At 43.8% G+C, this 12626-nt stretch overlaps 1 protein-coding gene across 1 annotated transcript in view; it reads right to left on the bottom strand.

Moving 5' to 3' along the window:
* LOC115172750 (phosphatidylinositol 3,4,5-trisphosphate 5-phosphatase 2B) overlaps positions 1-4038 on the bottom strand; it is a 38709-nt gene extending 34671 nt beyond the window's left edge. The window contains exon 1 of the mRNA XM_029730480.1: positions 2416-4038. Coding sequence (XP_029586340.1) covers positions 2416-2552 — 137 coding nt within the window. The 5' untranslated portion in view covers positions 2553-4038. The remainder of the gene's footprint in view (positions 1-2415) is intronic.
* Positions 4039-12626: the final 8588 nt, after the last annotated feature.

The following is a 12626-nucleotide window of genomic DNA, read 5'->3' as shown; positions in this document are numbered from 1 at the left end:
TGACTACCTCATCTCTGTACCCTACACATGTAATTATCTGTAAGGTCCCTTAGTTGAGCAGTGAATTTCAAACAGATTCAACAACGAAGACCAGGGAGGTTTTCCAATGCCTCGCAAAGAAAGGCACCTATTGATCAGCAAGCCCACCCCCTTTTCCGATGTCAATCATGTCTTTAGGAGGCACTGTAACCAGCTTGCTCACAAATTGTGATGAGTTAGTATGTTGTTGCAGAAATAAATAGGCCTAGGGGAGGGGTTGTCCAGACACATTAGCTTTGACCATCAGATGACAGAAAGTGAAAGAGAACCGTTATCAGCTGAACATGACAGTGGAAGGGAGGAAGAAATTCTGTTGCAGATTTTTCAGAAATTCTGTTGCAGATTTTTCAGAAATTCTGTTGCAGATTTTTCAGAAATTCTGTTGCCAATTCATTAACATAATTTATATTGGTATAAACTCTATAACTAATTGATATGTCTACCTTTACTGGTTACTTCTGTGAACTTTCATTATTCTCCCTCTTTAAAATATGTTGGTTTTTGGTAACAGAATTTCAAGGCATAAGGCAATGTTTCTTCAACTTACAGAAAGCAGAAAATGTTTTCCTAACCTAAATATAAGTGTTGATATTAGTTGGCAGGGGTTTTTACTTCAGCATTATTGTGTTTAGATGTATTTCTAATAACTTGTAAGACTTATTCTGGTAGATGTTTTCTCAGACTCCTTTTCCATCTGTTTGACAAGAAATTAAAGCCTATGCTTATTCCAAATTCTAAGGATGGAAAATTGTTGTATAATGTATAAATGCCTTAATTTAAAAAAAAATATAGACTCTTAATTAGCTTTCATTTGACACCCATTTTGACATGATTCTATTAACGTCACAGGTTGGTGCACATGGGTCTCTTTACATGGAAAGAACCTACCCACACATTTCACGTTTTTACACACCACTATTTACACAACCTACACAAACTAGCCAGAGGGGTGTGACTCATCTGGACCGCATGTGGGCTTCATGTTCGATAATAATCACTTGGTAGCAAAATCATACCACTAGTCTGTGTCAAGTATCCAATAGATGGCTAACTTTTATCTCTACTTTATCTCTAAACACAGTACAGCAAATGTCCATAACCCCACCTGTTGAAAAGCCACCAGTTGAAAGCCCCCTGCTGAAAGCATGGCCTTGTGATGCCTGGTAGAAAATCACAGGTATCATTTATCTGGAATTAATTCATATTTCCCTGTAATGAAGTTAGAGAATAATGTAAAGAAACAGTAGACCTGTATTGATGTGGAGATTAGATTAGTGTACACTAGGCCTACATACAACATAGAGAGGAGGAAGAGGTACAGAGGCAGAGGGACAGGAAAAACACAGAATAGAAAACAACAGCAAAAGAGAGGGAAAAGAGAATGAGGAAAGAGAGAATGAGACAGCTAAGAGGGAGAGAGAATGAGACAGCTAAGAGGGAGAGAGAATGAGACAGCTAAGAGGGAGAGAGAATGAGACAGCTAAGAGGGAGAGAGAATGAGACAGCTAAGAGGGAGAGAGAATGAGACAGCTAAGAGGGAGAGAGAATGAGACAGCTAAGAGGGAGAGAGAGAATGAGACAGCTAAGAGGGAGAGAGAGAATGAGACAGCTAAGAGGGAGAGAGAATGAGACAGCTAAGAGGGAGAGAGAATAAGACAGCTAAGAGGGAGAGAGAATGAGACAGCTAAGAGGGAGAGAGAGAAGGAGACAGCTAAGAGGGAGAGAGAGAAGGAGACAGCTAAGAGGGAGAGAGAGGGGGGGGTGGGCAGCATGAGCAGCAGTGGGACTCAGCTTTCAGGAATGTGTCTGGCTCGGGCCGCTGTGCACAGAGAGCCGTGTGGTCACTGTAGCTCCCTCCCTCTTCCAGGGGCCCCAGGGAAGAATGAAGGGAGGGGGGATTAGAGGAGAGAGGGGGACAGGGAGTCCTAAGCCAGGGTTACAAGGACACTGGCCAGGCTTGGTTGGGCTGTATCGGGACTGGGCAACCTGAGTGTTCAGGAGCTATAGACTTCCAGCAGCCCTGTGAGCCACAGCCTTCTCCTTGCCTGCTGTCCCAGCTCAGAGTGACAATGATAAAGATTACCGAGAGACAGGCTGCTGAATCCATTTACAATGCAGACATTGAGACACTCTATAGCTCTTGTGAATGTGAGGTTAGTTCCCTTTCCACTGACTGTGAGCATCACTGAGTTGATATTGACCATACACACTCAGAGATGGAAAGGAATTTTATGTTTGTGTGCGTGTGTGCATGTGTGCGTGTGTGTGTGCCTGTGTGCGTGTGTGTGTGTGTTTGTGCGTGTGCGTGTGTGTGCATGTGTGTGTGTGTGTGTGTGTGCGTGTGTGTGCGTGTGTGTGTGGTGGTAGGCTACTCACAGCAGACAGAGGGCGTAGGCTCCAGGCACGGACTCACTGTCCCTGACCAGGAAGCTGCCGTCCCTCCCAGCCCGGGCCAGCAAGTCCTCCGCATGCACGCGGCTGATGTCACGGTGGTACCACGCCGCCATCGCCATGACAACCGACGCTGTTGTTGTCCACCTGTCAGTCAGTGGAGTGTCTGTCCGTCCAACGGGGTAATCCACAACAAGGTGTACGGTCAGAGGTGACACACACACAGTCTGTCTCAGACACCTGTGTCATGACACCACGAGACCCTCCAGTCAGGAGCTCTCGTTGTTCAGTCCTCTTGAGTGTTCACAGCTTCTCCAGCATCCTCGTCCTCATTAGTAAGGTCGACACAGAACAACAACAGCAGTCCTCCTCATTTAAGACAGGCACGCCTTCCAGGGTCCTACTGGGTTACACATCCTGTTGCATTTGAGGATTGTTGTCGTTGTAGAGTCAGAGTCAGTATCCCTCCCACAGATGTCTCTATGTGTCCAGATTCCAGAACTACAGTTGCTGAACTCTGGCCCACCTTGCTGTTAGTTCCCCCACAGAGAAAAACTGTCTTAGTGTCTGTGTGCAGGTTGCTGCCAGCCGGATGTTCCTCTCAGGTAGACAGACAGCTGGATGTTTCTCTCAGGCAGACAGACAGAGATAGAGAAAGAGAGGGGGGGAAGCAATGATGCGTATAGCCAACCACCCCTGGGGGCAGTGCCTGCGGCCTCACCCCAAAGACCGGCAATGCTCCTGCCTGCTGTCCCCTCAATAAAAGCCCGGCATGCAAACAACATAGGAAAGAAGAACCAAGAGAAGTCAGTCAGCCATACAAGCAAACCCTGCTGCACAGCCTGCTGTGGTGGATAGATATCAGACAATTCAAATGATTTTCCAGTTGTTTTGCCATACAAGGGAAAGGGCAAATACCCTACAGAAAGTTCAGCTGATGGTTGCAGTTCTCTCCAGATTCCACAGTCTCTCTCTTCCTCTCTGTTGTCAGACGTAGATTACAGAGGCTGGGTCGGGGGTGTTGGTGGGGGGTATCAAGGGTCCCTGGTCGGTCCCGTGCTGAGAGTGTGTTGGGAGCGTCCCGTCCCCCTGGCGTGGTGTGTTCCGTATCTTCCTAGAGTGTCGTCAGAGGAGGAGGTGAAGGGGGGCTAGAGGATGAGAGGACTAGCCCTGTTAAAGCACAACACAACACGGGGCAGCACAGACAGAGGAAGTGACTCCCCGCTCCAGATGTGAGTAAGAAGGAAAAGCGAGGGCAGAGAAAAAAACTGACGCAGCAGCAGAAAGAATTCCTGCGAGGGGCTTCACTTCACCACTGGTGTGTGAAACCAACGCTGCCAGCAGACTCTTCCTTTCTCTGGCCCACCCCATGCTCCATCCTCCTCCCCTCCTTCTCCTCCTCCTTTTCCCTGAAATCCCAAACACAAAACACAGCCGCGCCGTGCACACTCAGGTGGGAGGCTTGGCACAGCCTCTGTCTGTCTCACTCCTGCGTTCTTGTCCTCTTTTCCAGCCTTTTTTCCACTGTGCTGGCTAGCTTATTCCCCTCTCTCTTTCTCCGTTCCCCGCCCTTTTCTTTTGTTACTCTCCCTAACATCCCTTTCTCTCTCTCCTTCCTCTCCTTCCCTTCTCTCCCTCCTTTCTCTCCCTCCTTTCTCGCCCTGCTTTCTCTCCCTGCTTTCTCTCCCTACTTTCTCTCTCTCCTTTCTCTCCCTTTTTTCTCCACCTTCCTTTCTCTCCCTCCTTTCTATCCCTCCTTTCTATCCCTCCTTTCTCGCCCTCCTTTCTCTCTCTCCTTTCTATCCCTCCATTCTCTCTCCTTCCTCTCTCTCCTTTCTCTGTCTCCTTTCTCTCCCTCCTTTCTCTCCCGGCAGAAAAGCAGCCTCCAAATGGATATGGAGGCTTATTTTTGGCATGCAAACAACGCCCCTCTTCCTCCTCCTCTTCCCCTCCTTTCTTCACCCAGTGGGTGGAACTGTGTTTGTGGGCAGCTGTTTGGCTCCAGCTTTGCTGTGCTGCCTCTTACAACTCAGCAGAAATCCATTGCCCACCACCCCCACCACACAAACCCATAACATACACAAACAAGCTGACGTCAGTACAAGCCCATTCCATTACCCGCCCTCTCATCTCCTCTGTTTATTATAGGCCCAATCCCATCTCACGACTTTCCAAAGGCCACAAACCAGTCATTGTTGTTGCTCCCTGTAGCTTTTTCTTATAGGAGGTCAGTGACTGCTGACTCTATCCCACCCATCCCAACCCCCAAATCTAAAACCTTACTGCTGTCCCTGAGGTGGTCTGTTCTTCCAGCTCTGTTGTGTTTCTCAACAGGTGTAGGTGGGCCAGATGAGGGTACACAGCAAACATGGCCCCATTTGGGTATTTGGTGGGCAAGGTAGATAGGGGCGAGCCCACAGCAATCCCACACCAGCCCAGTGTCGTTCCAGTTTAAGTGTTCTGTTATGTGATGTTTGTAAGTCGCTCTGGATAAGAGCGTCTGCTAAATGACTTAAATGTAAATGTAAACGATGTCAACATAAAAGTTTATCTTGTACACAGTCTGTAAAAAGGCTTAGATAAGTGCATGTGACATATGAGAAAGTTTTAAGTTAAGGGCAGCCTACATGGTCCAGTGTTTTAACCCGCATTGGGCCAACATCGTGCCAATGTGGGTAGCCTATATGGGTCCAGGGTTTTAACCCGCATTAGGCCCACCTTGTGCCAATGTGGACATGTTTGCTGGGTAGTGATTTAGTACACAGACCCCTATCATCCCCATGGCCCTTGCAGACTCTATACTGCCTTCTACTATACTGCAGGTATAGTAGGGAGATATTTCCTTAGAATCATATGGATACTGTATAATATTGTTTAATACTGATTGATTATACAGTTTAAATTTGGGACAAGCCAGGTTTTTTTTGTGCTAATTTTTGCTAACAATTTCACTGACATTTGGAGTTGGGTTCAGCACATCATTAGCATTTTGTATGTGGTCATTTCAATTGGTGTAAAAAATAAAGGTTAATTCCCGAACACACAGACAGCATGCTCTGCTCCTGTCTGACCCTGTCTTATTATAACCCTGGGCTCATCCCATTACTGTTGCTGTCCATTCAATTACCAGGGCTGCTATGTTTATGCAAGCGCTGAATTACACAGAAATATCTGACAGAAAACCTGCCCTTTCTGGTAACTTAGTTATCTGCTTTCACTTTCTCTGCTGTCTCTCAGTTCTACACTGATGGAGGGAGCCTAGCTATCTCAAGGCAGCTGTCTACGTAATAAAATAGAGGCATCAGACTTTTTTTGCCATGTCACTTCTCCAGGCCTTGTATTCTTCCTCTTTAATCTGATAATTTAGCAACACTGTATAGCGCATAGCTAATACCTGCCTACCCATAGAAATAGAAATGAATTCAAGTCAATGATGGCATAATGGGACTGCCAGCCATTTTGAGTGTACCCATGCCAGGAAGTAATTTATTTCTATGTGCCTGCCCATCACCACTGAGAAACCATGGGAGGACACAAACATATCAACATCATGGCTGATTAAGTTCTTTACTTTAGTTGGGGGTGTGACTATACAGTGTATCAATATAGTGTATATGTCAATATACAGTCAACACAGAGCGCTGCACCACAACTGTTTGAACTGGTCATTTTTTAGATTATAATATTTTCTAAAATCACATATTTCTGCTTCAGCCATACACGTTAGTCTCCTTTCATATCGATGTCCATCTCCCCCTCAGTGTCTCTGACTCTCCAAGTCACTTGTTGTGGCTTTTATAACCCTGCATGGTGCAGTACTGGTGTGTTATAACTGGTAGCGGTCTCGTCACTGCTCTGGGACATTGATTAAGTTATTTATTGTATATCTATATATAGTTTCAGCCACATGGGGGCTAAATGGGAGAGAGATTAGCTGTAAGGGGATTAGATGAAGACATAAGCTATTTTGTGATCTCGTCCTTCGGCTGAAACTGTCAGATGAACACCCAGGAAAGTAATTGAATAACAAAGGAAGAGGCCTGGAAATAGATGGAATGAATTAACCCTGGACAAAGCTTCTATTTGTTTTACCGTTATCACTCGACATCCATCTTTTGTCACCTGCTAAAAATAGGAGATAAATATGAAATACATATTGATTGAATTGATTGGCGTAATGCATGTTTACAATGCAAAGTATGGACCATATAGTACCAAAAGCACATGGCGAGTGCATCCCAGTCCACCCATTGACTGTTATTCAATTCACAGTGTCTAAAAGCAGGGCTAAGCCCAGTTAAGCCCAGTGTGAATGTGTGAAGAGAAGTGATTTGCTATACACTAATAGCATCTTAGGCTTTCCATGAGGAGTGGAGAATCAGGTTGCCAGAAGAGCAAGGCATAAGAGGCTTACTGATAAGACGCATCTAATGATTGCACGCAGACACTGCTGTCGTGGCTTCTCATGTGACCTCATGAGTCCAAACAATGTATCTCATCGATAAAGAAGTCACACACTGGATAGGATATCAATATCTGGAATTGCCTATCTTGCTTTATTGTCATGGGATGCAAGGAACATTTGTGTTAACCTTTTCATTCCAGATATCATTTATCAGGGATCTTTAGAACTGAGACGAGGGCCTGAGTATAATCCCCCAAAACATATTGTAGAATAGCGAGGATTTCACCAACTACTTTGAATGGACAGGACATGTGATGTGCCCATTTGAAATACATGAATCTGTCACCTGTATAGAGCTCGCCAGCTTGTAGTCCTAAAAACCAGAAATGAGTTACCTCTGGTTCGTTCAGCCATTCCTATGGGGAAATGAATCGGGAAAGAATAGGGTTTTGGAATAAGCGCTGAAAATAAGGTCTGAGGTTAACACAAGCTCAGGAGATCTTATACGTTTTTGTTCTATGAGGTAATATCAGTTAACATGAACTTTATGAATTATGAAGCCTTTATGTGCTTTTTCTTATTACATAAATGCTTCAAAATTCATAAAAAGTGACATTAATTGATTAAGATTATCTCATCAGAACAAAACGTATAAGATCTCCTAAGCCTGTGTTTACCACAGACTTTCTTTTCAGCGTTTATTCAAAACCCCTACAAAAACTCTTCGCTATAGGCTTGAATGAACTATAGAGGAGTTAGATGCTACATAAATATGCCATTACTATTGCTCTCTATTGGCAATCGATGTACTGTTATTATGTTTACAATGGCAGCCTCGGTCAGGTCTAGACAGTGTACTCAGACCAGCTCATTATATGCAGATTTTAACATGTTTACATTGCACTATCCAATTTAATTTAGGCATTAGCAAAATCTCCAAGAATAGCTTTACTACTTGCCACTTATGGAGTGAACTTCAGAAAAAAACAGGAGGTTTAGCATGTATAACACTGTGTCTATGTACATGAAGTTGTCTTGAATTTGTTAGGACAGCCATTGAATACAGGGGAGAGGATAGAGGCAGAAGTGGCATGTGTTAATATGACCTCAACTCAGATTAGGGGACCAGTACATCGTTATGTTAATCTCCTCTCCCAGTGATTAGCTACACTGGTTTAAATGTATACACTGGTTTAGATTTATATTATGGTATCAATATTAGTCCCAAAAATATAATTCCTAAAACAGTATTCACTTTACCACAGACCTGACCAATAAACACTGAGATACAGGAATGAGGAAGTGTTGGTTCCTTTTAGGTAGTGTACACAGAGCAGATGTTCATTGTTCCGCATCATTATATTTACATTTGACATTTTTGTCATTTAGCATCTTTGATCAGTAGAGCAATACGGTGCACTATCAGAATGACTGTAAGGCAATAAGATAGAATCATATTGCCTTATATGGATGGCCGTATAAGCTACACCAGAGTCATACTCAAATCAATGGAGGAAATAACCTAATTATGCTCACTGCAGACCCAGTGGAACCCAAAATGACATTTTTAGAGGAATAAGCTTCATTGTTGGTGTTGTGTAAACGGAATACCTGAATGAAACTAAAGATGTGCCCGCTGCTTTCTCTGCTGCAGTGCACATTGCCACGTCATCTTTCCTGGAGTACCAGGTGTCTTTCAAGGAAGTGTACAGTTCATATAAATAGAATCATTATATTTGTATGCTACAGTGATATGTGTAGTAGCAGAAGAGGTAGTGAGTACAGCAGAAAGGCATTAACGTGTTTACAGGTATTCCCAGTTACCCTTGGTTAACCCTTCTCTTGAACATCTCGGCATCTGGCGATGTAATCTGGTCGGCGCCTCTGCCTGGGTACGCTTAAGGAGATCCCACTCTTTCTGATGCATGATTGGCAGCAGGCAGGGCTGTGCCATGGTGCCAGCAGAGGGATTGCTCAAGATCCACTGCGAAATTAGACGTCCCTCCAGGTAAGCAGGACGTCAGGAGATGACGTCAAAATGGCCACTAGGGGCAACGGTGAGCGCTATTAACGTTTGTATTTGTATTTGTATTTATTATGGATCCCTATTAGCTGCTGCCAAAGCAGCAGCTACTCTTCCTGGGGTCCAGCAAAATTAAGGCAGTTTACACAATTTTAAAAACATTACAATACATTCACAGATTTCACAACACACTGTGTGCCCTCAGGCCCTTACTCCACCACTACCACATATCTACAGTACTAAATCCATGTGTATGTATAGTGTGTGTGTGTGTGTGTGTGTGTGTGTGTGTGTGTGTGTGTGTATGCATGTGTCTGTGCCAATGTTTGTGTTTCTTTACAGTCCCCGCTGTTCAATTACGTGTTTTAAATCTTAAATCTAATTTTACTGCTTGCGTCAGTCACTTGATGTGGAATAGAGTTCCATATAGTCATGGCTCTATGTAGTACTGTGTGCCTCCCATAGTCTGTTCTGGACTTGGGGACTGTGAAGAGACCTCTTGTGGCATGTCTTGTGGGGTATGCATGGGTGTCCGAGCTGTGTGCCAGTAGTTTAGACAGACAGCTCGGTGCATTCAACATGTCAATACCTCTCATAAATAAAAGTAGTGATGAAGTCAATCTCTCCTCCACTTTCAGCCAGGAGAGATTGACATGCATATTATTAATATTAGCTCTCTCTGTACATCCAAGGGCTAGCCGGCATGCCCTGTTTTGAGCCAACAAGTCCTTTTTTGTGGCACCTGACCACACGACTGAACAGTAGTCAAGGTGCCACAAAACTAGGGCCTGTAGGACCTGCCTTGTTGATAGTGTTGTTAAGAAGGCAGAGCATCGCTTTATTATATACAGACTTCTCCCCATTTTAGCTACTACTGCATCAATATGTTTTGACCATGACAGTTTACAATCTAGGGTTGCTCAATTTCCACATGATTTATTACAGTTGAGGTTTAGGGTTTAGTGAGTGTTTTGTTCCAAATACAATGCTTTTAGTTTTAGAAATATTTAGGTCTAACTTATTCCTTTACACCCACTCTAAAACTAATGGCAACTCTTTGTTGAGTGTTGCAGTCATTTCAGTCGCTGTAGTAGCTGATAGTGTTGAGTCATCCGCATACATAGACACTCTGGCTTTACTCAAAGTCAGTGGCATGTCGTTAGTAAAAATTGAAAAAAGCAAGGGGCCTAAACAGCTACCCTGGGGAATTCCTGATTCTAACTGGATTATATTTGAGTTCTGTTAGACAAGTAACTCTTTATCCACATTATAGCAGGGGGTGTAAAGCCATAACACATACGTTTTTCCAACAGCAGACTATGATCTATAATGTCAAAAGCTGCACTGAAGTCTAACAAGATAGTCCCCACAATCGTTTTATCATAAATTTCTCTCAGCCAATCATCAGTCATTTGTGTAAGTGCGGTGCTTGTTGAGTGTCCTTCCCTATAAGCGTGCTGAAATTCTGTTGTTAATTTGTTTACTGTAAAATAGCATTGTATCTGGTCAAACACAATTTTTTCCAGAAGTTTACTAAGGGTTGGTAACAGGCTGATTGGTCGGCTATTTGAGCCAGTAAAGGGGGCTTTCTATTCTTGGGTAGAGGAATGACTTCAGCTTCCCTCCAGGCCTGAGGGAACACACTCTCTAGTAGGCTTAAATTGAAGCTGTGGCAAATAGGTGTGGAAATATCGTCCGCTATTATCCTCAGTAATTTTCCATCCAGATTGTCAGTCCCCGGTGGCTTGTCATTGTTGCTTGGGTTTTATTAGGGCGTTGTGGATGTCAATGGTGAATGTGCGTAAGCCACACGCACCAGCTCCGAGTGTCGCGTGTTCAATCCCAGTGCTAGGTACTGGTTTTCTTTGAACCCTATCCCAAACCTGAACCCTTAACCATTCAGTTCACCGTGGTGTTGATTGACGTTTAGGTACAAGGGTGTGGACGTCTGACTCTGCAGAGAGACTGTGAGAGCTTGTTGGGGCCGGACATCATTCAATCTAGCTACCTGAGTATCACCATCTGTCTTGTGTGTTTTGGACAGAGATTGCTATTACAGACTGTGCATTTAAGTGGAAATGACAACCAATAAAAGGAAAGATCATAAAAATAGGGGTCTCCACTTAATAGTGGAAAGGATATCAGTACTGCTTTAAACCCTATCTAACAACCATTGTATCATTGATGGCAACCATTATATCAATGGTGTCAAACATGTAAGAACACCTTTCACTTGTTGACCTCATTTTGACCTACCTACACCATCAAGAGTCAGAGGGATAATTTGGAGAGACCCCATAATCTCCTTATCACGTTGAGTGCTGCAACATTCGAGTCAACAGATCAATTCACATTTCGCTGTGCCAGCCATCTGCACAAGACTTGGCTGAACAACCATCTGTCGTCCTGGCAACAACACGAACCAAAACCCAGCCCTAATACCACTCTACACCATGTCTAACCCATACAAGAGGGACATTTTTATTTATTATTACTGTCTTAATAAACAAACACATTAACGTGACATATCATACATCTGCCCACATTCTTGATGCATTGATACATTTTAATATGATAATAAATGTCCAAAAGCTTTACTTCTATCAGGTTAAACAAAACCAGACTGAACAAAAGTCCACATTTTGGTGGAATAAACAGACCATCGACTTGAGAGAACATTGTGGCTTTACCAGCCAATCAGAAATAGCAATCCAGACCATGCTGTTTCTTAGTTCCCCTTTGAAACACTGTCTTCTTTGTGGAGACAGGACTGTGCACAATGAAAGAGTTAAGTAACATAACCACATGAAAGAGTTTTAATGACATAACCACATGAAAGAGCTTTAGTGGGGGCCTCGAGTGCATCGCAGTGCTAGCGGTGCCACTAGAGATTCTGGATTCGAGTCCAGGCTCTGTCGCAGCAGTCCGCGACCGGGAGACCCTTGGTGCGGCGCACATTTGGCCCAGCCAAGGTGTACAGTATTTCCTCCGACACATTGGTGCAGCTGGCTTCCAAGGTAAGTGGACATTGTGTCAAGAAGCATTGCGGCTTGGTTGGGTTGTGTTTCAGAGGACGCACGGCTCTCGACCTTCGCCTCTCCCTAGTCTGTGCTGGAGTTGCAGCGATGAGACAAGACTGTAACTACCAATTGGATACCACAAAATTAGGGAGAAAATGGGGTAAAAAAAGAGGAAAAAGTTAAGTAACATAACCACATGAAAGAATTTTATTAACTTAACCACATGAAAAAGTTAAGTAACATAACCACATTAAAGAGTTAAGTAACATAACCACATTAAAGAGTTAAGTAACATAACCACATGAAAGGGTTTTATTAACATAACCACATGAGAGAGTTAAGTAACATAACCACATGAGAGTTAAGTAACATAACCACATGAAAAAGTTAAGTAAGACAACCACCATTTGGCACATAATTGTCTACTTAGTGGTTCATGATAAGATCTTAAACAGACAGATACAGACAGATAAAGACAGACAAACAGACACAGAAAAACAGACAGGAAGACACAGACATAAAGATAGACACATGGCCTGTGTGCCACAAATACACACACTAGGGGGAAAGACTGGTACCCTTTTGGGCGGTGGCAACGCCAATGGTATTTTTATGCTTCTCTTCTGACTCATAGCGCAAGCCAAAGCACCACAGAGAATACAAGCCCAAAGTGGACCCAGACAGCATAACTCTCCCACAGAGATGTAGACTGACAAAGGGCAAGACCCTTGTTACATTATATTTCCTG

Source organism: Salmo trutta, chromosome 3 (genome assembly GCF_901001165.1).
Source record: "Salmo trutta chromosome 3, fSalTru1.1, whole genome shotgun sequence".
Taxonomy (NCBI): Eukaryota; Metazoa; Chordata; class Actinopteri; order Salmoniformes; family Salmonidae; genus Salmo; species Salmo trutta.
Note: the sequence above shows the minus strand (reverse complement) of the source record. Positions and strands in the feature narration are given on the sequence as shown.